The sequence below is a fragment of the Sorex araneus genome, chromosome X (genome assembly GCF_027595985.1).
Source record: "Sorex araneus isolate mSorAra2 chromosome X, mSorAra2.pri, whole genome shotgun sequence".
NCBI classification, from domain to species: Eukaryota; Metazoa; Chordata; class Mammalia; order Eulipotyphla; family Soricidae; genus Sorex; species Sorex araneus.
In genome coordinates this window covers 165,372,533-165,399,761 of record NC_073313.1, presented here as the reverse complement: position 1 = coordinate 165,399,761, position 27,229 = coordinate 165,372,533, and the positions used below count along the sequence as shown (strand labels likewise).

General features: G+C 56.4%; 1 protein-coding gene across 1 annotated transcript; it reads right to left on the bottom strand.

Annotated features, from left to right (window-relative positions):
- Positions 1 to 303: 303 nt before the first annotated feature.
- On the bottom strand, positions 304 to 27,015 carry SOAT1 (sterol O-acyltransferase 1). The gene is made up of 16 exons (XM_055120338.1): positions 26,817 to 27,015; positions 21,114 to 21,229; positions 15,993 to 16,051; positions 15,141 to 15,289; positions 13,463 to 13,522; positions 11,445 to 11,552; positions 10,125 to 10,407; positions 8,275 to 8,353; positions 6,892 to 6,973; positions 6,734 to 6,779; positions 5,555 to 5,684; positions 4,723 to 4,820; positions 4,352 to 4,450; positions 2,779 to 2,914; positions 1,720 to 1,865; positions 304 to 844 (listed from the first exon to the last, which is right to left on the bottom strand). The coding sequence occupies exons 2-16, from the start codon at positions 21,226 to 21,228 to the stop codon at positions 788 to 790; spliced, it is 1,647 nt and encodes a 548-aa protein (XP_054976313.1). The 5' UTR covers position 21,229; positions 26,817 to 27,015; the 3' UTR covers positions 304 to 787.
- Positions 27,016 to 27,229: the final 214 nt, after the last annotated feature.

Sequence of the window (27,229 nt, the reverse complement as noted above, 5' to 3'; positions counted from 1 at the left end):
CACTTCCCCCATAATTTGGAATTATAAAGGGATTTTCAGTAGTCAGGAATTGAACCGAGGATCTCAGAGATATTAGGAAGGCACGATGCTCTAAGCCAGACCCACTTCCCTGGCCCAGGAAATATACATATATATATATTTTTTTCCTGTGCTACTTCTGGGTTCTTTTCTTCCCTATGTCTTGCCCCTCGCTCAACCGGTATTTCAGATGCAAGAACTTCTAAAAACCCAGGTGAAAGTCCTTATTTTCCCTTCACAAATCACGAGCTCTCTATCACAGAGTGAAAACAAGGTAAAAAAAAATCGAGTAAGACTGCAACTTTAAGAAGAAGAAAAACAAAAGCCGCGAAAGTTGGTATGTATAACAAAGATTATCTTTGGGGGGAAAAATAGTATCTTGTTTTTTTTTTTTTTTTTCTGGTTCTGCAAGGCAAAGCCAGACTCTCCACTTCCTCCCCCAGGCGCAAAGCTGAATCAGCAGACAGTCCAACGCTTCGCGCCAAGATCTGGCAGACCCCAGGAGCTGCAGAAACTCGCCCGGAGCGTTTCACTGACTCAGAGGCCGAGAACGGAGGATGCTTGCCCCCAGGGCATGAGATGCAGGCTGTCACGCAGCGCGGCTTCAGCGATGCTCGGCCCCGAGGGCTCCCGCCTCCAGGGGGCGCTGTGTAGGCGAGTGCGCAAGAGGGGTCCTCGGCCAGGGTCCCTGGAGCACGCAGAGCCTGAGGGAGGCTCCACCGGGATGGACGCGCGCTGATCTTCGAGTCATGGACACCTGGAGCCGGCATTAGAACACGAAGCGACACGTCCAGGAGCGTGGCTGGATGTAATCGAGAAACGTGGGCTGCAGGGAGGAGAAAAGGCAGGTGTGTGTGTTGGGGGCGGGGGTGGGGGACAAGGCACCCCCAGCATCTCCCTCCGACACCCCGAAGCTCTGAGGGACTCAGGTGTGGGAAAGAAAAGGATGCGCAGGGTCTGGGTCTCTGCGTAAGCTTATTCTCTTTAGAAAAAGCTTTAGGTAGAAACTCAGGATGATTTTCATTTATTATCTTTAATATTTCAAATTTTATATTTATTACTTTTCAAATATTAAGTTTCAAATTTAACATTTCAAATTTTTTTACTTTTAATTTTTCAATATCTTTTTATTGTTTTGCTTTTTGGGTCACACCCCGCAACGCTCAGGGGTTCCTCCTGGCTCTGCGCTCAGTAATTACTCCTGGTGGTACTAGGGGGACCCTATGGGATGCTGGGGATCGAACCCGGGTCGGCTGCATGCAAGGCAAACGCCCTATCCTCTGTACTATTGCTCCGGCCCCTTGATTTTTATTTTTCTTTTTGGTTGTTGTTTTTTTTTTTTTTTTCTTTTTGGGTCACACCCAGCAACGCACAGGGGTCACTCTTGGCTCATGCACTCAGGAATCACCCCTGGCGGTGCTCAAGGGACTATATGGGATGCTGGGATTTGAACCCCGGTCAGCTGAGTGCAAGGCAAACGCCCTACCCGCTGTGCTATCACTCCAGCCCCTTATTTTTCTTTTTGGGTCTCACCTGGCAATGCACAGGGGTTACTCCTGGCTCATACACTCAGTAATCACTCCTGGCGGTGCTCAGGGGACCATATGGGATGCCAGGGATCGAACCCGGGTCGGCCACGCACCAGGCCAGCACCCTCCCTGCTGTGCTGTCGCTCTGGCCTCCCCCCAACCCCCGACTCACGTTCTTCAGGGGGCAGTGCTGGCGGGCGTGCCACTCCTGGGAGTACAGGCACAGCAGGATGCCATGGCCGGCGAAGAGCGAGGTCCACACCATGATGTTCCAGATGGGCCTCTTCCGGCTGTCGTTGACGATGAAGTTGAAGGCCACTGCAGGGGGCGGGGACAGCAGAGATGGACACAGCGTCCCCCAGGAGACGGGCCCAAGAGGGCTTGGAGGCCCGCCGGGCAGGCGGGGGGGGGGGGGGGGTCATGAGACCTGCAGGGACTAGTGGGGGCAGGTGGGCAGTGGCCCTCTAGACCACGGGGGACGGGGGCACGTCCTTAATGAAGGGAGGTTGGGGGGTGGGGAGGATTTCCTGGAATCCTTCACCCTGGAGCTGGTCTCTGCACCCACCCCCACCCCGTGGGGTGAGGGTTCAAGGGAGTGAACCCAGCAGTTTCAGAATGGGGAAGCCGGTGGTGGTGTTAACGCCAAATCATAGTTTAGCTTTAGGGCCACACCCGGTGAAACTCTGGGCTGACCTCCGAACTCTGCACTCAGGAATCACTCCTAGAAGGGTTTGGGGCACCCTGTGGGATGCCGGGGATTGAACCCGGATCAGCCGCGTGCAAGGCAAGAGCCCTCCCCGCTGTGCTACCGCTCCGGCCACTTCAAGTGGCTCATTTAGGGGCCGGAGGCCTAGCACACTGGGGTGGGGGCTCATCTTGCACGCAGCTGGCATGAGTTCGATCCCCGGCATCCCACAGGGTCCCCCGAGCACTGCCGGGAGTGATTCCTGAGTGCAGAGCCGGGAGTCGGCCCTGAGCATCGCCGGGTGTGGCCCCCAACAAAAATAAACAAATGACAAAGGCTCACTGAGTTTTGGTTCCCCATCCTGGCGTACAGAGGTGGGTACACCCAGGTGTACCACACCCAGGTGCTGAGTTCAGGATAAACACCAGGTGGCTGCGGTCACTTGGTGCCTTGGTGATGGACGCTCCCCCTCACCCCCCCCCCCCCCCGCCCTGCTGGCTCACACAGTGTCAGGGCTGCTCGGGGCAATGACACTCGGTGACTTACTTCCGAAGAACATGAAGAGCACGAAGAGGACGGGGTAGAAGAAGTTGAGGATGATCGCCATGGCGTACTCGTGCACCACGGCCGAGATGGCGAACACCGACAACATAGCGGCCGACTTGAATTTCTTCGAGAAAAACTAGGGTGAGGGGCAGAGAGGAACGCTCAGCTTCAGAGAGGGGGAGAGGGTGGGAGTCGCGTCCCGACACGCTTCCCACCCACTCCCGGGCCCTGGTCCCAAAGGTATGAAAATCACGGTCAGAGAATGAAAAGTTGGGGCTGGAGTGATAGCACAGCGGGGACGGCGTTGGTCTGGCATGTGGCCGACCCGGGTTCGATCCCCGGCATCCCATAGGGTCCCCCGAGCACCGCCAGGAGTGATTCCTGAGTGCAGAGCCAGGAGTCAGCTCTGAGCATCGCCAGGTATGGCCCAAAAAGCAAAAAAAAAAAAAAAAAAAAGGGAGAAAATGAAAAATTATATGTGGAGCCCCAAGTTGACTGGGATAAAAGCTTTGGAAAATGTGGACATTTTGAAAGATCTGGGCGTTTTTCTTTTTAAACGATTGTTTTGATTTGGGGGCTGCACTCAGCAATGCTCAGCGGTTACTCCTGGCTCTGTACTCAGGAATTAGTACTGATAGGCTCAGGGGACCCTATGGGATGCTGGGGATTGAACCCGGGTCGGCCGAGTGCAAGGCAAATGCCCTCCCCGCTGTGCTATTGTTCCGTTCCCCGCCCACAACCCTAATCTGGGCTTATTTTCCAGAACATTTAGAATCTGGACCCAGAAGTCACTGTATTGGCAAGGTCTTTGTCCTTTTGTTTGGGGACATCTGCTGGTACGAAGGACCCTGCAGTGTGTGTGTGGGGGGGGGCAGAGCCTGGGGTTCCATTCAGAGCACGAGCTCCGGCCCCCAAGCACAGGCCGATCCAAACGGGCCTTAGTGTAGAGTGACACTATAGGGCATGGTCCAACAGTCCTAGAACTGAGATTTGGGAAGGAGGGGATGAGAGTCCAGGGGATGCTAAAGTGATAGTCCAGCGGGGAGGGCGTTTTCCTTGCACACAGCTGACCCGGATTCGATCCCCGGCATCCCATAGGGTCCCCCGAGCACCGCCAGGAGTCATTCCTGAGCGCAGAGCCAGGAGTCAGCCCTGAGCATCGTTGGGTGTGATGTGAAAAATTATTGAAAATAAATGAGAGGCTGGAGCAATGGCACAGCGGGGAGGGCGTTTGCCTTTCACATGGCCGACCTGGGTTCCACCCCCGGCATCTCATAAGGTCCCCTGAGCACCGCCAGGAGTGATTCCTGAGTGCAGAGCCAGGATTGCTCCTGATCATTAAAATAAACGCCCTCCTGCATTCTCAGTCGCCACCGCCAGGAAGCCCATCATGACTGTCACTCAGCGTCTCAGGCAGGACAGATGGATGCGGACACAGACATGGCTCCCGAGAGAGTCCCGCAGACAAGCAAGCAGGGCGTCTGCCTTCCTGTCCATGCAGCGGGGTCAATGGGCGCGGGTTAACCCTTTGTGGGAAGGAACCGGCTCTCCCGATGCACACGGCCGCCCATACCCAGAGGAAGTCCTTGTACGCGTAGTAGTAGAGCCAGTCATGAACCACAACGTTCCACGTCCGGTAGTAGTTGGCGTACGACGTGGAGTTCCACCAGTCCTGCGGAGGGGGGTGGGAACAGACAGGCCCGGTGGCACACGTGGACCCCCGCGGCCCCTCGATACCCCCGGAGGACGCGCCCGACGCATGATCTCAGGTGCTGCCTTCACGGCTGCCCCCTTCTGACCGCCCACATCCCCGCGGTCGGAGCCGACCTCCCCTCTGAGGGGCCCGCGGAGAGCATTCATCCTCGGGGGGCCAGGCGGCAGGGACCAGGACTCGGAGACGAGCCGCCCCACCCGTGGGGATGGGCCGGCGGGAGCGAGCCTCACCCTGTAGAACATCCGGTCGCCGAAACGGAGCATCTCGGCAAAGGCGTTGAGCCAGCAGTGCAGGATGGCGAAGAAGGTCAAGAAGAGGATCAGCGCGGCTGCAGGGGTGAGGGGCACAGGGGGACTCAGCTGACCACCGGACACGGGCACTGCCCTGCGGCGCTTCTGGTCTGGGTTTGGTTTTGTTTCAGAGGGTCCACACCCGGCAGTGCTCAGGGGCCGCTCCCGGCTCTGCACTCAGGACTCACTCCTGGTGGTGCTCGGGGGACCCTATGGGATGCCAGGGATCGAACCCGGGTCGGCCGCGTGCCAGGCCAATGCCTTCCCAACTGTGCTATCACTCCAGCCTCTCATCTAGTTTCAGTAATTTTTTGCATCACACCCAATGATGCTCAGGGTTGACTCCTGGCTCTGCACTCAGGGATCATTCCTAGCAGTGCTCGGGGGACCCTATGGGATGCCGGGGGTCGAACCCGGGTCGGCCTCGTGCCAGGCCAATGTCTGACCCGCTGTGCTGTCACTCCGGCCCCAGCAGATTCTGGCACGCCGGGAATGTGCAGTCGGGGAGAAGGACCCGAGTGCCGTGGGTGACACTGGTCCAACTCTGGGGGGAGGGGCAGGTGCAGAATCTTGGGGACGGCGGGAGAGAGAGCGAGGACGGACGAGCGACGGAAGGGGACGGGGGGGGGGGGGGGGGGGGAGAGGGAAGCGGAACCGGGAGCCAGAGGCAGGGCAGAGCCAGGACTGAGCCTTGAGCATCGCCGGGTGTGGCCCCCAAGACACAAATAAAGAGACAGGCGAGGCCAGGGGCTGCCCTGGGCCCTCGGCCCACCTGGCAGGATGGAGTTGAACATGCAGAGAACCAGCACGCGCGCGCTGAATGGCTCCTTCTGCATGTTCCGGAACAGCGGCGTGCACAGCCTCTCGAAGATGTAGTACATGTAGAAGAAGCAGCCGAACACCTGCAAGGCAGTCCGGCACAAAAGGGAGTCTGGAAGGGGCTCACACGCCACACACACACCACACACAACCACACACGCAGGACCACACACAACCACACACGCACCACTCACCACACATAGGACCACACACAACCACACACAAGGCCACACACAACCACACACAACCACACATGTACCACACACATACATACACAACCACACAAGACCACACACATACACAACCACACACAAGACCACACACATACATACACAACCACACACAAAACCACACACAACCACACACAAGACCACAAAACACCCCACACAAAACCACACACCTTCCCCTGCACACACATAAAACCACACACACACAAAACCACACATGCACAAACACAAAAATACACACGTACCACACACAAACCACACAGGCACCCCCCCACAGGCACACACACGTATCACAGACACACACAGGTGCATACACACAAAACCCCCCCACACACAAAAAAACACGCGCACCACACACAGACACACAAAACCACACACGGACTCCCAAAACCACACACGCACAACCACACATGGACAACCACACACAAAAGCCACACACATACCACACATACACTCAGATACACAAATGGGTGCACACACAAATCCGCACACACAAACACACATACACATGCACGCACACACACATGCACCAAACATTGAAAAAACAGGAAGGCAGAAATGAGCAGATGATAATGCCGTCACCAACTAGAACAATGCCCAGAGTATTTGGATTTTGGGCTGACTCAGCTCTGTGCTCAGAGATCACACCAGACGGGACTCAGGGGACCCAACGGGGTGCCGGGAACCAAAGCCGGGTCGGCCACCTGACTGCTTCACAAGTGCGCTACCCACAGTGCTCTCTTCCCGGCCCCTCACCTGGACTTTGACAGAAGAAAAACCACGTTGGTTGTTGGCGAGACCGACACCCCCCGCCGGGGTGGGGAAGGCCTTCAGGGGGCGCAGGAGACCCTGAGAGCTGCCCGCCCACCCGGCCACCAACCTCAGGCAGGGCAGCAAGGACGCACCTGTGCAAACTGCAAGGCCACGTAGCCCCAGCGGATGGACGGGGTCCTGGGAGGAAGAAGCGAGAGTGGGCTCTCAGGGGGGCCCTGCCCGCACCCCGGGGCGTGTCCCGGCTGGCCTGGCTTGTGCTCAGGGCCCCCCACCGTGCGCCTGTCCCTACCTGGGGTAGCTGTCCCGGTAGATGAGGGTGGGCGCAAACAGGAAGTACAGGTACTGGCCGACGGTGGGCACAGGGACCGTGTCTGCGGGTGGGGGGGGAGCCAGCTGAGAACCGAGGGCGCCTCACAGGAAGGCAGGGAGGGGCCTGGAGTGGGGAGGGGGCCCGTCATGCCGGCTACACCTGTCCATGTCTCCTGACCATTCCTCTTTCCTGCTCTCTGAAGGGCCACACCCGGCGATGCCCAGGGCTGACTCCCAGCTCTGCACTCAGGAATCACTCCTGGCGGTGCTCGGGGGACCCTGTGGGATGCCGGGGATCGAACCCAGGTCGGCCGCGTGCCAGGCCAACGCCTTCCCCGCTGTGCTATGGCTCCAGCCCTCTGTTCTGGTTTTATTCATGGAGGGGATATTGGGGGGGGTGGGCGGGGAGGGGAGTGTGTGTGTGTGTGGTCATAAGACCCAATAGTATTATTAGTACTCAGGGGATGTTGGGGGCGGGAGGGGGGGAGAGAGAGACACAGAGAGAGAGAGAGAGAGACAGAGAGAGAGGAAAGGAGAGAGAGAGACAGAGAGAGACAGAGAGAGAGGAGAGAGAGAGACAGAGAGAGAGGAGAGAGACAGAGAGAGACAGAGAGGAGATAGAGAGACAGAGACAGAAAGAGAGAGGAGAGAGAGACAGAGAGGAGAGAGAGAGACAGAGGAGAGAGAGAGACAAAGAGAGAGACGGGGAGAGAGAGACAGAGAGACAGAGAGAGAGAGGGAGAGAGAGAGAGGGAGAGAGAGAGAGAGGGCGAGAGAGAGAGAGAGAGAGAGAGAGGGAGAGAGAGACAGAGAGACAGAGAGAGAGAGAGGAGAGAGGAGAAAGAGAGAGAGTGTGTGTGTGTGGTCATTAAACCCAATAGTATTATTAGTACTCAGGGGATATTGGGGGTGGGAGGAGGGGAGAGAGAGAGAGACAGAGAGAGAGAGAGAGAGAGAGAGAGAGAGAGGAGAGAGAGAGAGGAGAGTGTGTGGTCATTAAACCCAACACTATTATTAGTACTCAGGGCTTACTCCTGGCTCCGTGCTCAGGGAACCTCACGCTCTCTCTCCCTCTCTCTCCCCCTGCCCCTCCCTCTCCCCTCCCCCCTCCCCCTCTCCCTACAACCCAGCTGTAATCCTGAGGGCCATCCAGGATAGCTTAGGATTCCCTGATGACTTCTGAAACCCCCAGGGAGCCTAAATACGGGATGACCCCCCCTCCCACCCCCTTCCACCCCTGCCCCAGGCTGGTGGGCTCAGTGGGTCCCCACCACTCCCCCCACCCTGCCCCCGCCAGCCCCCCCCTCCCTTGGCAGGTGAATAAAATCCAGCAGGGGGGCAGCCTGGCCCCACGGCCTTGTACCTGATTTCGCCTTCGCTGCGCTCAGCACCCGCGGGACGGTCTCCCTGACCAGCGAGTGGGCCTTCATGACGAAACGGATCTACAGGAAGAGGGGGGGGAGGCAACCTCGGTCACGCCAGTGAAAACGTGCTCCCGCGGGGAGCCAGAGCAAGAGCACAGTGGGAGGAGGGCACTGGCCTGGCACGCGGCCAACCCGGGTTCGATCCCTGCCATCCCCATAGGGTCCCCCGAGCACCGCCAGGAATGGTTCCTGAGCACAGAGCCGGGAGTCAGCCCTGAGCATCGCCGGGTGGGACCCAAAAATTAAAATAAAATAAATAAAAACAAGGTGCTGGAGCAATAGCACAGCGGGGAGGGCGTTTGCCTTGCACGCGGCCAACCCGGGTTCGATTCCCAGCATCCCATAGGGTCCCCTGAGCACCGCCAGGGGTGATTCCTGAGTGCAGAGCCAGGAGTCAGCCCTGAGCATCGCCGGGTGGGACCCAAAAAGCAATAAATAAATAAATTAATTAATTAATTAATTAAAACGTGCTCCTTTTTTTAAATTTATTTAATTTTTTTTTTTTTTGCTTTTTGAGTCACACCTGGCGATGCACAGGGGTTACTCCTGGTTCTACACTCAGGAGTTACTCCTGGCGGTGCTCAGGGGACCCTATGGGATGCTGGGATTCGAACCTGGGTCGGCCGCGTGCAAGGCAAACGCCCTCCCCGCTGTGCTATCGCTCCAGCCCCACATGCTCCTTCTTGGAGGATAAAGTAAAGAGAAAACCGGCTCTCGCTGACAAGCCACCCTGCAAATTATTTTGCATCTGGGGCCACAGGGCGGCAGGACGGGGACTTGCCTTGCACGTGGCTGACCCCTCGGCCCCAAAGACTCATTTTGCATCTAACAGCACCGTCATTACGGGAATACTCCACCATGAACTAATTTTTCTGTCAGTTCTATTTTTTTTTGGGGGGGGGTCATGCCTGGTGGCGGTACCCTGGGATCACTCCTCGCTGGGGGTTGGGGGGTCAAGCCCAGGGGTGCCAGGGGGAGGTCGGGGGGCAAGACAGGGCCAGGAATGAAACCTGTGGCTCCTGCAAGCAAAGCCCGTCTACACCACCCCTCACTCCAGCTCCATATTTTTGCTTTGTTTTAACTGGGTGGGGGGTGTACACCCAGAGGTGCTCAGGACTCACTCCGGGCTCTGTGCTCAGGACTCACTCCTGGAAGTGCTCGGGGACCCTACGGGATGCCAGGGATCGGCTGCATGCAAGGTAAACGCCTTCCCCACCGTACTATCCCTCGGACCCACAGTTAACTTTTCCTAGTGGGTTTGTTTCTGGGCCGCTCCCGGCGATGCTCAGGGCTGACTCCTGGCTCTGTGCTCAGGATCACCCTGGCAGTGCTCGGGGCTGACTCTGGCTCTGTGCTCAGGGATCACTCCTGGCAGGGATCAGGGCTGACTCCTGGCTCTGTGCTCAGAGCTCACTCCCGGCTCTGTGCTCAGGGATCACTCCTGGCAGGGATCAGGGCTGACTCCCGGCTCTGTGCTCTGGGCTGACTCCCGGCTCTGTTCTCAGGGTTGACTCCTGGCTCTGTGCTCAGGGATCACTCCTGGCAGGGACCGGGGCTGACTCCTGGCTCTGTGCTCAGGGATCACTCCTGGCAGGGATCAGGGCTGACTCCTGGCTCTGTGCTTAGCGCTGACTCCTGGCTCTGTGCTCAGGGCTGACTCTCGGCTCTGTGCTCAGGGCTCACTCCTGGCAGGGATCAGGGCAGACTCCTGGCTCTGTGCTCAGGGATCGCTCTCCCTGCTGCCCTACTGCTCTCCCGCCACGCAGCCCGGCCCCGCCCGGCCCCGCACCTGCTCGATGACGATGACACCGCGGGTGCCAGGCGTGGACGTGTGCTGGAGGACGACGTAGGCCACGCCGCAGCCCAGCCCGCCGACCTGGAAGGCCATGAAGAGCAGGCCGAAGAGCAGCGAGCGGATGCTCGGGAAGGAGCTGGCCCGGTAGCCCTTGGCCCACTGGAGGAGCAGGGTGTAGGGGACCACGAGGGTGCCCAGGAACATGGCCCACCACGTCCACAGGGCCACGGAGGACTTGGTGAAGGCAAAGGTCAACATGTTGAATTCCAGCACCAACCTGGGGGGGGGGCACAGGGGAGAGAAGGCAGAGCCTGGGGTCAGAGCCACCGCACGGCGGGGAGGGCGGTGGCCTGGCACGCAGCCGACCCGGGTTCGATCCCCGGCATCCCATAGGGTCCCCTGAGCACTGCCAGGAGTGATTCCTGAGTGCAGAGCCAGGAGTCAGCCCTGAGCATCCCTGGGTGTGGCCCAAAAAGAAAAAAAGAAGAATGGTGGCTGGAGTGATAGCACAGTGGGGAAGGCATTTGCCTTGCACGCGGCCAACCCGGGTTCAAATCCCAGCATCCCATATGGTCCCCTGAGCACCGCCAGGAGTGATTCCTGAGTGCAGAGCCAGGAGTAACCCCTGTGCATCGCCGGGTGTGACCCAAAAAGAAAAAAAAAAAAAGGGCTGGAGGATAGCACAGCGGGGAGGGCGTTTGCCTTGCACGCGGCCGACCCAGGTTCGATCCCCAGCATCCCATAGGGTCCCCCGAGCACTGCCAGGAGTGATCCCTGAGTGCAGAGCCAGGAGTCAGCCCTGAGCATCGCTGGGTGGGACCCAAAAAGCAAAAAAGAGAAGAAAAGAAGGGGCCGGGACGATAGCACAGCAGGGAGGGTGTCTGCCTTGCACTCGGCAGACCTGGGTTCGATCCCCGGCATCCCATAGGGTCACCCCAAGCACTGCCAGGAGTGATTCCTGAGTGCAGAGTCAGGAGTCAGCCCTGAGCATCACCGGGTGAGACTCTTTCCACCCCCCCATGCCCAAAAAAAAAAAAGCAGAACTGAACCACCTTCTACTATGAAATCAAAACACATGCTGAGGGGCTGGAGCAATAGCACAGCGGGGAGGGCATTTGCCTTGCACGCAGCGGACCCGGGTTCAATTCTCAGCATCCCATATGGTCCTCTGAGCACCGCCAGGGGTGATTCCTGAGTGCAGAGCCAGGAGTGACCCCTGTGCATTGCTGGGTGGGACCCAAAAAGAAAAAAAAAAAAAACAGGCTGAGGGCGGCCCCCCGAGATGCTGCTCCCCTGCCCCTCCCCCTGCCTCACCTGCCCTGGTCGATGTAGTCCACGGCCAGCGTGCTGAGGATGAAGAGGATGAGCAGGGCGATGAACATGTGGTAGATGGTGCGGATGTGGTCCACCTCCAGCAGCTCGCTGCGGACAGAGCCCGGCGCAGGCCGTGAGCCGCCGCCCTCGGCGCCCGGACGCGGTGGCAGAGGCCATGCCCGCCTGCGTCTCTCTAAGGCTTGGGGCGAGCCAGCACCAGCACCGCCAACGTCGGAGAACTGAGACCGTTACTCGATCCTGATTGAGCTTTGTGTTTGATGGAGACAGGCTACGTCCCGACATACCGAGGGCCGCCTGGGCTTTCGGAGTAGCATGAAGGGGAGACGGACAGACAGACGAACGGACAGACAGAGGAATGAGAGTAAGAGAGAGGCAGAGATAGACGGAGAGAGTGGGGAGGCATAGATTAAAGGGCCTATTAAAAAATAAATAAAAAGTCATGTGGAGTTCATGCCCAATTCAATCAGCTTATATATATATTTTTAATTTTATTTATTTATTTATTTTTTCTTTTTGGGTCACACCTGGCAATGCACAGGGGCTACTCCTGGCTTTGCACTCAGGAATTATTCCTGGCGGTTGTCGGGAGACCATGTGGGATGCCGGGGATTGAACCTGGGTCTGCCGAGTGCAAGGCAAACGCCCTCCCCGCTGTGCTATCGCTCCGGCCCCCTCAATTCAATCAGCTTAATCAATGGCTGAACAAATAGCAGTATGCCTACATTATAATTGTTACTATTATTATTATTAGCTTTTTAGGTCACACCCAGCGATGCCCAGGGCTGACTCCTGGCTCTGCACTCAGGAATTACCCCTGGCGGTGCTCAGGGGACCCTATGGGATGCTGGGAATCGAACCCAGATTGGCAGCGTGCCAGGCCAACGCCCTCCCCGCTGTGCTATCGCTCCAGCCCCACACCTGCATTATTAAAAAAAAAAGAAGAAGAATAGGCCTGAGTAATACATGCTTTGCAGAGTGACAGTGTTTTAATTTTTTTTTTGGGGGGGGGTTACACTCGGCAATGCACAGGGGTTCCTCCTGGCTCTGCACTCAGGAATCACTCCTGGCGGTGCTGGAGGACCCTATGGGATGCTTGGGATCGAACCCGGGTTGGCTGCATGCAAGACAAACGCCCTTCCTGAGCGCAGAGCCAGGAGGAACCCCTGAGCATCACTGGGTGTGGCCAAACAAATCTTAACCATAATTCTTTATTTTTTGTTTTGGGGCCACTCCCAGTGGTGCACAAGGCTTACTCCTGGCTCTGCACTCGGGGGTCACTCCTGATGGGTGCAGGGGACAATATGGGATGCCGGGGACGGAATCCAGATCAGCCATGTGTAAACACGATACCCGCTGTCCTATTGCTCCAGCCCCACCTTAATCTTAATTTTTTTTTTTGCTTTTTTTGGGTCACACCCGGTGATGCACAGGGGTTCCTCCTGGCTCTGCACTCAGGAATCACTCCTGGCGGTGCTCAGGGGACCCTATGGGATGCTGGGGATCGAACCCGGGTGGGCCACATGCAAGGTGAACGCCCTCCCCCGCTGTGCTATCGTTCCAGCCCCTAATTTTTTTTTTTTTTTTGATGGGCGCGGGGTTCTGAACACTCCTGGCCCTGCTCAGGGCTTACTCCTGGCCCTGCACGGTGCATCAGCAGGAATCAAACCCAGGTGAGCCGCATGCAAGTCCCCGCTGGGCTACATCTTGGGCCTCGCCATGACGACGTTTTTTATTCTAGCTATTTGCAGAGCAAGAATTCCACAACACAACTTCTGGAGATGGCCAGGGGGCCGGTAACAATCTTTTCCATTTCCTATGCCTCCCCCGGAAATGAACTAAAGAACCGAAAGATCAGAAAGAAACACACAACCGGGCAAACAGTGTAACGCAGAGGGGTGAATGGCACAGAACAAGGTCCTCCAAGAGTCAGCGACCCGGCGGCTGAAAAACCAGGTGAGCTGGTCCTGAGAGCGAGGGCCAGGGCAGGAAATACTCACTCAAGGAGCGATCTTCTGACGACAAAAACCTTCCCCTTTTCGGGGGGCGCCCGGAGGTCCCTGCAGAGAGTGAAAATAAGAATCATAATGAAAATGATCAAAAAAATAATCCCGGCAGGACGTTAAGCGCGGTGAGAAACGCTAGCCCCAGGTTCGGTTTCACGCTGATTAACATTTAACGGGGCAGGATCAGGTGCAGAGAAGTTGGTTTCATGTATGTTTGTTTGCTCTGGGTTTGGGTGTGGATTTGGGGGTGTCATGCAACAGGGATCGGGGCTTCCTCCTGTCAAACCATATGGGGTTGGGGGACCGAACCCGGCTTGGTGACGTGAAAGGCAAGCGCCTTAACCCTCTGTGCTCTCTCTCAGAGCGGAGATGCCACAGAAGCCTCACGACAAGGTGACAAACGGGGTTCGGAAGCCGGGCTCGAAGCTCAGACCTCACTGTGCCCCCCCGGGCTTCCAGCTGCCGTAGGCTCTGGCCCCCAAAGCCGGGACAGTTATGGGGTCCAGCTAATAGGGTCACTGGCTTCCAGGGACGGCATGTAAGGCACGTAAATCGATGATTTCATTGGCCAGTGAGGTCTTAAATCAAGAATCTATGTGGCTGGAGCGATAGCACAGTAGGGAGGGCGTTTGCCTAACACGTGGCCGACCCAGGTTCGATTCTCAGCATCCCATAGGGTCCCCGGAGCACCGCCAGGAGTGATTCCTGAGTGCAGAGCCAGGAGGAACCCCTGAGCATTGCTGGGTGGGACCCAAACCACCCCACCCAAAAAAAAAAAATCCATATCTGACATAATCTACTTAGAAGGATGAAGCAAGGATTGTTTGCCCAGTACAGAGGTTATGAGTGGAGAGAGAGTGTACGTGTGTGTGAGTGGTGAGTGTGTGTGAATATGTGAGTGTGTGAGGGTACGTGCGAGTGTGAGAGAGTGTGTGAGTGTATGTTTGTGTATATTGAGTGTATGTGCGACTATGTGTGTGCGAGTATGTATATGAGTGTATGTGACTGTGAGTGTGTGTCTGTGAGTGCGTAAGAGTGTATGAGTGTGTGTGAGTATGTGTATGAGTGTGAGTATGTATGTGACTGTGTATGAACATGTGTGTGAGTATGTGTGAGTATGTGTGTCTGTATGTGTGAGTATGTGTGTGTGAGTGTGTGTCTGTGTGAGTGGATGTGTGAGTGTGTCTGTGTGAGTGGCTGTGTGAGTGTATGTGTGAGTGTATGTGTGAGTGTGTCTGTGTGTCTGTGAGTATGTGTATGTGTGTGAGTGTGTCTGTGTGAGTATGTGTGAGAGTGTCTGTGAGTATGTGTATGTGTGAGTGTCTGTGTGAGTGGATGTGTGAGTGTGTGTCTGTGTGTGAATGTGTGTGTCTGTGTGTGTATGTGTGAGTGTGTGTCTGTGAGTATGTGTATGTGTGAGTGTGTCTGTGTGAGTGTATGTGTGAGTGTGTATCTGTGTGTGAGTGTGTGTATCTGTGTGTGAGTGTGTGTGTCTGTGTGTCTGTGTGAGTATGTTTGAGTGTGTGTCTGTGTGTCTGTGAGTATGTGTGTGTGAGTGTGTGTGTGTTTGTGAGTGCGTGGTGGGGAACAGGGGAACAAGGCAGCTGCACCCCGCCCTGCGCTCAGCCCCCCTTCCCCATCCTGGGCAGGCGCGGCCCCCAGGGGCACCCACTGGGCTCGGTGGTTCTTCTCCCCTCGGAGGGCCGCGAAACTGGTGAGGGGGCAGCCGCCGCTGTCCAGCGTGGCCGACTTCTCGATGAGGCTGCTCACGAAGTCGTCAAAGTGGCTGCCGACCTCCTTCAGGAAGGCCGGCTTCAGCTCCTGGCAGCGGGAAGAGAAGCAAGAAACATGCTCAGGGCTCTCGAGGGCGGCAGCCCAGCGGGGAGGGCGTGGGCCTTGGACACGGCCGACCCGGGTTCGATCCCCAGCATCCCATAGGGTCCCCCGAGCACCGCCAGGAGTGATCCCTGAGTGCAGAGCCGGGAGTCAGCCCTGAGCATCGCCAGATGGGACCCAAAAAGGAAAAGAAAAAGATCAAAGGGAAACTGGATGCCCAGAGAGTTCCGGAATGTTCTGCGAAGGAGCCCAGTGATGACTTACACCATTTTAAACATCTAGGGCTCTTGCTGAGGTAATAGTACAGCCTGCCATGCATGCAGCAGACCCGGGTTCTGTCCCTGGCACTCCATACGGCCTCCTGAGCCCGCCAGGAGTGACCCCTCAGTGCAGAACCAGGAGCGATGCCTGAGCACTAAATAACCAGAAAAATATGGTTGTTTCTTCTCTTTTCCTTCTTTGGTGGTGTTTGAGCCACACCCGGCGATGCTCAGGGCTGACTCCTGGCTCTGCACTCAGGGATCACTCCTGGCGGTGCTCAGGGGACCCTATGGGATGCCGGGGATCGAACCGGGCTCGGCCCTGTGCAAGGCAAACGCCCTCCCCACTGTGCTATCTCTAGGGTCCCTGAAAAACACTCTTTATGCCAAACCTCTAGTCGCCTGTTTCTGAAGAGGGGCTGACTTACCTCCGCCTCGGCGGTTAATTTCATCTTTTTCGCTATCAACTGTTTCATGTCAATCTGACCTACAGAAAGGGGAAGGAAGGGAAAAAAGAGGAAATTTTCAGCAGAAGCACGTAGATTCCCATTCGCACGGTCTAAATAATGAAGTGAAAAGAAGCCAAAGAAACTCGATGTGAGGTCAGCACACCCAACAGACTCTGACACCCTGCTGAAGATGGAAGCCTGGAGGACAGAAACATTAGGAGACATAGCTGTATCAAAATGCAATGCAGGTGGCCAGAGAGATGGTTCAGTGGTTAGGGTGCTTGCTTGGATGTAACTGATGCAACTTTGATTCCCTGAGCCCCACTGGGAGTGATCCCGGAGCACAGAGCCAAGAGTCAGTCCTGACTACTGCTGGGTGGGGCCCAGAGCTATGGCACAGAGGGGAGGGTGTTTGCCTTGCACGTGGCCGACCCAGGTTCGATTCCCGGCATCCCATAGGGTCCCCTGAGCACTGCCAAGAGTAGTTCCTGAGTGCAGAGCCAGGAAGAACCTCTGTGCATCGCCGGGTGTGACCCAAGAAGCAAAAAAAAAAAAAAAAAAAAAAACACCCTTAAAAAAAAGTCTAAAAGTGGAAGAAAAACACCAAAAGGTGGGTTCAGCTCCTCTTGCAGACCTTGAAGACTCCAGATGCTGTTCAAAATCACTTTATTACAGATAATTTTATCTTATTTAATCAATCAATTAATTAATTAATTAATTAATTTTGACTTATTGGGTCCCACCCAGCTATGCTCAGGGGTTGCTCCTGGCTCTGCACTCAGGAACTACTCCTGGCGATGCTCGGGGGACCCTATGGGATGCCGGGAATCGAACCCGGGTCAGCCGAGTGCAAGGCAAATGCCCTCCCTGCTGTGCTGTTGCTCCGGCCCCTCTTCTTTTTTTTTTTCATTTTTGAGGGGGTCGACATCTGGTGGTGCTCAGGGCTTACTCCTGGCTCTGCACTCAGGGCTCCTATGGGGTGCCGGGGATCGAACCGGGTCGGCAGCATGCAAGAAAAGTGCCCTACCCACTGCACTACCCTGCCAGCCCATGACCAGATAACCTTAAAATCCGCACCTTAGCATGTTATCAGCGAACCCGCCAGAAGCAAGGCAGGGGGGAACGCCTCTCTTCAAATTGGCCAGCTCAGAGCCACGGGAAGGGAGGGGGAAAAAAAATCCCCTAAGGGAGGCGGTGGCATTGAGTTGTCCCCAAGCCCAAAGCGCCAGGCTGAGGAATAAGAAGCGCCTCATGGCGAATGATCACCGGCCTTCCGGTTGCCAGGTTTCGGCTCTTCGCTTAACAAACCTTTCCTTTGTCTCTCTGTACTGAGAACAAACTAGGTCCCGGCAGCGCTGGCCAGAATCCCCGTTTCTTGCTGCCTCCAGCAGCTCATTTTAAAAACTCATTGATTCCCCACCATTGACCGGTCCTCCTGGCCCGTTTTCCCTGGCCTCGAGGGGGTGAGGGGTGGAGGGGGGGGTAAGAAAGAGGAGGGCCCAGGAGGACAGCGCTAGGAACGGTCACTCTGGACAAGGTCTGAGTGTTGGAAGGAGGGAAAGGGATAGACGTGACCTTTGGGCAGCTGTATTGCGAACTGTAAGGCTTAAAATGAGAGAGAGGGGGGCTGGAGTGATAGCACAGCGGGGAGGGTGTCTGCCTGGCACTCGGCAGACCCGGGTTCGATTCCCAGCACCCCATAGGGTCCCCCGAGCACCGCCAGGAGGGATTTCTGAGTGCAGAGCCAGGAGTAACCCCTGTGCATCGCCAGGTGTGATCCAAAAAGCAAAAAAAAAAAAGAAAGAGAGAGAAAGAGAGGAAGAAAGAAAGAAAGAAAGAAAGAAAGAAAGAAAGAAAGAAAGAAAGAAAGAAAGAAAGAAAGAAAGAAAGAAAGAAAGAAAGAAAGAAAGAAAAACACTCCTTCGAGGGCCGGAGAGATAGTCCAGTGGGTAGGGCGCTTGCTTTGCACTCGGCACCCTGGAGGGGGCCCCTGAGCCCGGGAGTTGGCAGCAGCTGGAGCACTCTGGGTGTGGCCCCCCGCAAAAACAAACACACACACCCGAGGGGAGTGGAAAGAGAAACAGGCCAAGCTTCACATGAGCAAAGTGAAAAAAACGAATGGCTAGTTCAAAATATTCACAGGAGCCGGAGCCATAGCACAGCGGGGAGGGCGTTGCCCTTGCACGCGGCCGGACCTGGGTTCGATTCCCAGCATCCCATAGGGTCCCTCGAGCCCCAATAAGAATAATTCCTGGGGGAAAAAAAAAAGAATTCCTAGGGCTGGAGCAATAGCACAGCGGGGAGGGCGTTTGCCTGGCACACGGCTGACCCGGGTTCGATTCCCAGCACCCCATAGGGTCCCCCGAGCACCTCCAGGAGTGATCCCTGAGTGCAGAGCCAGGAGGAACCTCTGAGTATCGCTGTGTGGGACCTCAAAAAAAATAATAATAATTTCTGTGTGCAGAGCCAGGAGTGACCCCTGAAAGTAACCTGGTGTGTGACACCCCCCCATGTAAAATACACAGACACTAGTAGTGTGTGTGTGTGTGTAATTATGATACTCAAAGGACTGATTTCCGTAATATAAAGAGCTATCCATTTTTGTGGATTTGTGGACCACATCTGACTGAGTTCAGGAATTACTCCCGTCTGTGTGCTCCAGGGACCACCCGTCACGTGGGGGACTGACCCCAGATCACCTCTGCACAAAGTTAAGTGCCCATCCCCCTTGGTACTTCCCCTCGGCCCACGCCCACCCCCCCCCCCATCTCGCCAAACTTCAGCGGCGGCATTTATTTATTATTTCTGGCCAGACCCTTTTTTTTTTTTTTTTGCTTTTGGGTCACACCCAGCGATGCTCAGGGGTTACTCCTGGCTCTTCACTCAGGAATTACTCCTGGCGGTGCTCAGGGGACCCTATGGGATGCCGGGGATCGAACCCGGGTCGGCCGCGTGCAAGGCAAATGCCCTACCCGCTGTGCTATCACTCTGGCCCCCAGACCCTTTGTTTTTTATTTTCCTGCAGAGTCAGGGACAGACTCTCGCAGGGGAATCACAGACGCAAGACGGGCCTGGCCGGGGCCCCGCTGCTGTTTATCACTGGTGAAAATTTCGGTAGGAAGAGGCCAAGGAACTGTTTCTGCCCAGCAGGTGCCCGCGGACGCCCACAGCCGAGTGTCCCCGGGCGCTCCGCCCCCGTCTGCACCCTAGACCCCGCCGTGCCGCAATCAAGCCCACGCACGTGTTGTTGCAAAAATAAACGCCAGGCGCAACAGATAAGCTGGTTGGTTTCTCAAAGCCCCGCGCAGACCTTGGCTGCCAGCTGGGCAAGGGGTGGGCACAGGGCAGAGCCGGGGAGTGGCCACCACCTGGCATTCCAGAGTGCCGGCTCCTGTCCCCGAGTCACAGGGGCGCCCCCAACCCAAAGGCAAATGGGAAAATAAAAACCCCTAAAAGTGGGGCTGGAGCAATAGCACAGCGGGGAGGGCATTTGCCTTGCACGTGGCTGACCCGGGTTCGATCCCCGGCATCCCATATGGTCCCCCAAGTACTGCCAGGAGTAATTCCTGAGTGCAAAGCCAGGAGTAACCCCTGAGCATCACTGGGTGTGACCCAAAAAACAAAAAACAAAAACAAAAAAAAAAACCTAAAAGTCCCTCACAACTGAGTCTCCCAACACCGAGAGAAGTCAGACTGTCGGCAAGTAATCAGCATCCTGCTCCTGCCGTTCCTTCTGAGATCGCCTAGAGCATCTGCGGTTATATATGCAATATATACAATAAAATGTAGCACTGTCATCCCGGTGTTCATTGATTTGCTCGAGCGGGCGCCAGTCATGTCTCCATGGTGAGACTTGTTGTGACTGTGTTTGGCATCTCAAAGACGCCACGGGGAGCTTGCCAGGCTCTGCTGTGCGGGCGGGATCCTCTCGGTAGCTTGCTGGGCTCTCCGAGAGGGGCAGAGGAATCAAACCTGGGCCGGCCATGTGCAAGGCAAATGCCCTACCGGCTGTGCTATCACTCTAACTCTATCACCTACAGTACCTGTGGTTATACGTGAAATACAGACAATACTATGTATCAATAATATATATGCAAATGATACATTATATTTTTTGCTTTTTTGGGTCACACCCGGCGATGCTCAGGGGTCACTCCTGGCGGTGCTCAGGGGACCCTATGGGATGCCAGGGATCGAACCCGGGTTGGCCACGTGCAAAGCCAAGGCCCTCCCTGCTGTGCTATGGCTCTGGCCCCCATCTGTGATAATATTCTTATATTCATGGGGGAGGCTCACTTACGCGCCATTAGGGTAAACATCATGTCACGATCACAGCTGTGGACCCCAGCCCTGAGCAGGGCGTTCAAAATACTGGGAGGCCAGGGGAGGTGTGGATTAAACCCCAGTAGAGGGAGAGAGACAGGACAGTGGGGAGGACACTTGCCTGGCACACAGCCGACCTGGGTTCCATTCCCGGCACCCCAGAGTGTTCCTCGAGCCCTGCCAGGAGTGATTCTTGAGCACTTAGCCAGGAGTCAGCCCTGAGCACTGCTAAGTGTGAACTAAACAACCACCAAAAAAATATATATTCATGGGGGTGGAGCGATAGCCCAGTGGGGAGGGCATTGGCCTTGCACACACCTGACCTGGGTTCGATCCCCGGCATCCCTAGGGTTCCCCGAGCACCGCCAGGAGTGATTCCTGAGTGCAGAGCTAGGAGTCAGCCCTGAGCACCACTGGGTGTGATCCAAAAAAGTGATTAAAAAAAATCCACATATATAAACCAGAGCAGCTATCCTGGACACGCTTCCAGAGTTAAGGAGAGTTTATTCCTGCGTCCGAAAGCTCTGTGTCTTGTCCATGCTGTCACGTGTCCACTTCGGCCACCATTGCCTCGGGGAGAGCTCGCTTCCACCCACCCTAGGCCAGCAGCTGTTTCCACCAGGACCCAGGGACACGCGAGGCGCGGGGGCTGGTGTCCTGGGGTGTCCTCTGCCCCCCTGTCCATCCCCCAGGAGCCAGCGCGGCCACCGTGGTAGGAGGACCCGGGGCTCGGACACCGGGGTCCCCGACTTGCTTCCCAGCCAGGTAAATCCTCACCATTTCCGGGCGTCCCCTGGGCGTCCTTGCTGGGGGCCTTGGGGTCTGCGGCGTCCTCGGGGGCATCCCCGGGCCTGGCCAGGCGCTTCCGGAGTGACATGTCCTCTTGGCTCATGCTGTGGGGAGAGAAGAGGCTCAGGGGCCCAGCAGGAAGGGTGGGGGGGAGGGGCAGAGCACGAGGAAGGCACCTTCAGCCAGGGTCAGGCTGCAGGGTTTGGGGGTTCACGCTCTGCATGCAGGAGCCTCCAGTTTGACCCTCCAACCCCTGAGGCACTGGTAGTAGCTCCTAAGTGGGAACCTCCCTGCATGACCGCTTCCCACACCCCTGTCGACCACACAGCCCCCCTTCTCTTGTTCTTATTTGGGGGTCCCACCCGGCGATGCTCGGGGCCTGACCCCTTCTCTCCCCGTCCACACCAGTGCTCCAGCTCCAGCCCACTAGCGTTACTTAAACCTACGCCTACAATCCATTCTGCGTTCAGAATGCACCTGCTGGATGGCTCGCTGGGTGGGTAGGTGGGTGGGTGGTTAAATGGATGGATGGATGTGTGGATGGATGGGTGGTTGATTGAATGACTGGATGAATGGCTGAATGAGTAGATGAATGGGTGGGTGGTTAAAAGGATGGATGGATGACTGGATGGAGGATTGAAGGAGTGGATGGATGGTTGGTTGGTTGAATGACTGGATTGATGGTTGGATGAGTGGATGGATGGATGGATGGATGGATGAATAAATGGATAGATGGATAGTTGAATGAGTAAATGCTGAATGAATGGATGGGTGGATGGTTGAATGAGTGGATGGATGGATGGGTGGATGGTTGAATGAGTGGATGGATGGGTGGATGGTTGAATGAGTGGATGGATGGATGGGTGGATGGTTGAATGAGTGGATGGATGGATGGGTGGATAGTTGAATGAATGGATGGATGGATGGGTGGATAGTTGAATGAATGGATGGGTGAATAGTTGGATAGATGGATGGATGGATGGTTGAATGAATTGATGGATGGATGGATGGGTGGGTGGTTGAATGAATTGATGGATGGATGGATGGATGGATGGGTGGATGGGTGGTTGAATGAATGGTGGGTGGATAGTTAAATGAGTGGATGGATGGATGAATGGATGGTTGAATGGATGGGTGGATGGTTGGACTCATTCAACCACCCACCCACCCATCCACTCATTCATGGATGGATGGATAGTTGAATGAGAAAATGAATGGATGGATGGACGGATGGTTGAATGAAAGGATAATTGGTTGAATGAATGGATAGGTGACAGAATATTTGAATGAATGAATGAATGAATGAATGAGTAGCAAGAATCTTCACAGACACTGAGGCCAGAGGCCAGGAAGTGTCAGTGACGTGGGCCAAGCTGGAACCGAGATAACTTTCAAGCTTTCCCTGAGCAGGGCGGGGCTGTCCCACACGGCAACTAGAGGCAGAAGTCCAGTAAAATGGGACCAAGGCCAAGCCAGGCCGGGAAGGTCTGGGCTCAGGAAGGACATCCGAGAGTCCAGCTCAGGCCCTGGGCACCAGCTGCGACTCATTCAGCCGTGACCCCAGCCCCACGTGGAAGAAACAAAGAGCCTCTTTTACTGGCAGTGAAGTCACTTCCCCGATACCACCCTGAAAAGGGGGGAGGGGCGGGGCGTGCAGAGGGAGGCACGCACTATTTCACAACTTGGGGACACCCGTGGCCCAGAGTTCCTTCACGACTTGCACAGCTCGTTTTCAGGAAGGATCAAGAGCTAAATCGGAGAGGGGCACCCAACGGGCTGAGGAAGTGAAAGCAGGGGTCACGAGATCAGGGGCTCCAAGGCCCTGGGTGCAGGGGCGGAAGTGGGGGTGGGGGAGGGGAGCGCGCATGGTGGCTGTGGGACACGCGGGACCCCCAGTAACCCCAGTCTTGCATTCAGAAAGATGTGAAAGACTGGAAAAAGGTGACAAGCATTGGCCCAATGTCACGGGGCCGCGAAGTGGACAATTCCACCAAGGTGACCAAAAGCAAACTAAGAGAGAACCCAGGGGTTGGAGCGACAGCACAGCGGGGAGGGCGTTGGCCTGGCACGCGGCCGACCCGGGTTCGATCCCCGGCATCCCATAGGGTCCCCTGAGCACCGCCAGGAGTGATCCCTGAGCACCGTAGGGAGAAGCCTCAAGCCCCATACACAGAAAAACCCCCACAGAACCTATGGTGGGTGGGCAGTGTCCTGAAGAACATACATGCGCATGCGCAAGGTCCTGGGTTCGACCCCTGGCACCACAAATGTTTGTGTTTGTTTTCAGGGACTAAACAAAAAGTTTTCTTCTTTAGTGTTTAGTGGTGGGATCACATAGCAGGGATGGTGGGCAGGGCGGGAGGGGTGTGGGGAGTGGGCACGGGTCTCCAGAGGCTGGTGAGATGCACAGCAGGCTTCTACGGCTGCGATATTCCCCCCAGCCTGGGCAAAAGGTTCTTATGAATTCAACCTGAGCACTGGTTTCAGAGCCTTCGCTGAGAGAGTATCCGGAGTGTCTCATGAAAACAAGGCAGGGCTGGAGAGAGAGGGCGGCAGGTAGGGCCTTCCGGTACAGGCTAGGAACCCAGAGCCCTGTCAGGAGAGGTCCTGAGCAGAGTCAGGAGTCAGCCCTGAGCACTGCTGGGTGCGGCCCAACCCCATCCCCCACCCTCAATAAAAAAAAAAATGATTTTTTTGTTTGTTTGTTTTTGCTTTTCGGGTCACACCCAGCGATGCTCAGGGCTGACTCCTGGCTCTGCACTCAGGAATGACTCCTGGCGGTGCTCAGGGAACCCTATGGGATGCTGGGAATTGAACCTGGGTTGGCCACGTGCAAGGCAAATGCCCTCCCCGCTCTGCTATCACTCCAGCACCCCCCACCCCCCAAAAAAAAGAATGACTTGAGAAACAACTGAACCAGCATTAATAGCTCAATCCATTTCCAAAGTGGATTGCTCCTGAGCTCAGAGAGGGAAGGAAGAACAGATCAAGCCATCATCGGAAACATCAAGGGCTCCCCCAAAGCAACCCCCCTCACACACACACACACACACACACACACACACACACACACACACACACACACACACACAGCCTCCTCAGGCACAGTCCTACCAAATTCACAGGTGCAGAGGACAGCATGGGTGTGGAGGAAGGATTCCTGGCACCGCCCCTTGAAAGCTTAAAGCTGTGAGTTCAATCCCAAATACCACCGCCCACATGCAAATCACAGGGGGTGATATCTCTGCAAGCAGTAATAAAAAGGGAAGGGAAGGGATTAAAAGATCAGGGGGGAGCTAGCATGGAAGGACATTTGTTTTGCCCGTGGCCAACCCGGATTTGATCTCTGGCATCCCATAGGGTCCCCTGGGCACCACCAGAAGTGATCCCTAAGCACAGAGCCAGGAGTAACCCCTAAGTATGGCCCCATGTGACCCAAAAAGCCAAAAACAAAAAAAATAATAAATATAAGGAAGAAAGAAAAGGGGCTGGAGAGATAGTTCAGCAGGTAGGGCATTTGCCTTGCACGCAACCGACCCTGGTTCGATCCCCAGCATCCCATTTGGTACCCTGAGCCAGGAGTAAGCCCTGAGTACCACCAAGTATGCCCCCCCCAACCAAATACCAATACCAGTAATAATAAAAATAATCATCTATGAAAGAGCTCATTAGGTCATTTAGCTAAAGGGCATCCCTGAGCATAGCTGAGTGAGGCCCCAAACCAAAACCATTTGAATTCACACACAACACCAGACCGTAAAAGTGCGGTGACATCATCATCATCGGTTATCTCCTAAGTCATAAATTCCAAAGGCAAATTTCATCAAGAAAAGGAATTTGGGGCTGGAGTAATAGCACAGCAGGTAGGGTGTTTGCCTTGCATGCGGCCAACCTGGGTTGATTCCCAGCATCCCATATGGTCCCCCAGCACCGCCGGGAGTAATTCCTGAGTGTAGAGCCAGGAGTGAACCTTGTGTATCGCTGGGTGTGACCCGAAAAGCAAAAAAAAAAAAAAAAGGAATTTTACAGACCTCTGTTAATTGTCCCCTGCCTGGCTCCTCTCAAGTGCTCCCAAGCAAACAATCCCACTTCCCTACATATTTCTCACTCAGATCAGTAATTAAGAGATTAACCGGATAGGGCTGGGAGTGGACAGCAAGTCAGGTGTTCGCCTTGCATGCAGCTGACCCAGGTTTGATTCCCGACACCCCACAGGGTCCCCTGAACCCTGAGGGCAAAACCAAGCTAAAGCACTGGGGGCTGAAGCGATAGCACAGCCGGGAGGGCGTTGGCCTTGCACTCGGGCGACCCGGGTTCTGATTCCCAGCATCCCATAGGGTCCCCCCCAGGCACCGCTGGGAGTAATTGCGTCATTCCTGAGTGTAGAGCCGGGAGGAACCCCTGTGCACCGCTGGGTGTGACCCAAAAAGCAAAAGCAAAAAAAAAAAAAAAAAAGAATAAAGCTCAGTGCACTGATCCAAAAACAAACACCAAAAAAAAAAAGTGATTAATAAGACAGGCTGGCCTGCCTTCGTGACAATTAACTTGGCTAAAAGCGGGGAGGGAACAAAGCGTTTAATGAGCAAACTCATCACCCCGAGATGCACAGGGGGCGGGAGGCTGGCAGCACCCAGCACCGGGGCGGACCCTTGAGGAATGTCAGGGGTGCGTGTCCCTTCCAGCTGCAGAAACTCCCCCTTCTTGGAGACCAGGAGGTAGCAAGGGCGGGGGTAGGGGGTGATGGGGGAGGAGAAAACCGCAGATGCCGCTAGGGACCAGAGATGGGGGGGGTGGGGCTGGGGGGAGTCAGCAGCTGGGCCTGACCTCTGTCGGAACAGTCTCCCCAGGGAAGGAGAGACCTTGGCGCCTTCTCAGCCCTGATGCCCCAGCCACCTGCGCGCTCACATGATAACCCTGGAAAGCGCCTGGTACCCACCCTTCAGCCCAGAGCACGCGCAAAACGGCCGCGGTGTGGTGGGGGGGTGTGGGGAGGGGAGAGCGAAAGACAGGAGAGGGGCTTAACCCGGGGCGCGGCACCGTCCCCCGTGGGCACGGCTGGGTGCAAGCCCAACCCACCCCCCGTGCCCCCTTGCAAGGGGCTGGCACACAGGAATGCCACTTTAAATAGTTTTTTGGTTTTTTTTTTTTAAAAGACCAACCACCTCTCTAGAAAATAACAGCGAGCGAAGTTCCGAGCCGTGCCCAGGCTGGCAAAGAACTTAACCCCCGAGGCTGGCACGCCGTCCTGCATTTGAGAGACGAGGCCGCGGGATGTGGTACCCGACGCGGGGCCCCCCTTCCCGCAGGTCCCGTGCAAAGCCCGCACCCGGGGTCCCGGAGTGCATGCATGCATGCCTTGCCCCCGCACCGCGTCGCCTTTTTAATTTCATTTTTTTTAAAGGAATAAACGTTTCCTCATTCACAACTTCTTGAATCGGAAGACAGATGCCACCGGGTCTGGGGGGGGTTGGGGAGCCACCTATCTTCACGGGAACTTTCCAGCCCTCCCTCGCCTAACTCCCTCCACCCCAAGCCTCCAGCCCCTCTGCAAATCCCCCCCACGATCGCGGGGCCCCTCCGGACTCCCGGGCCGCGATCTCGGCCCCTCGGGCCCAAGGCCGGGCCACCCTCCCCGCTGGACGCTGGGGGGTGGCCCTGGGCAGGATGGGGGTCCGGCAGCCGGAGCGTTACCTGGGGGCGGCGGGGGGACCTCAGCTAGGAGGCAGAGGCGGGCAGCTGTCCGGGGGGCAGCGAGGGAGCGCGCTCGGGGGGCTCCGAGCGGCTGTCGCGGGGTGAGAGACGGGCCACCGCGCCGGCCCAGCCGCGGCCGAAGATAAAGCGGCCGCCGGGCCGGCCCCCTCCGCCCCCAGCCCCGCGGCCCGCTACGCAGCGTCACGCGCACGGCTGGCACCAGCTCGGCCTCTCATTGGTGCGCCGGGCGCCGCGGGCCCCGCCCACAACGCCGGCCGCACCGCCCCTATTGGTGGACGCCCCGCCCACTTTTGGGCGCGCGCCTTCCCGGGGCCTGAGCCCTGCGGCTTGGTGCGCCAGAACCCCCGCCCCCACGCAGGACGCACCGCCCATTGGTGGACGCTCCGCCCCTA

Bases quoted from the DNA above. Each gene is read 5' to 3' on its own strand.
- SOAT1 (XM_055120338.1), bottom strand. From the start codon at position 21,228: ATGAGCCAAGAGGACATGTCACTCCGGAAGCGCCTGGCCAGGCCCGGG. The intron at 13,523-15,140 runs GTGGGTGCCCCT...CACTCTCTGCAG, and splicing joins GAGAAGAACCACCGAGCCCA to GGACCTCCGGGCGCCCCCCG. The intron at 4,451-4,722 runs GTGAGGCTCGCT...CCCCCTCCGCAG, and splicing joins GCGACCGGATGTTCTACAGG to GACTGGTGGAACTCCACGTC.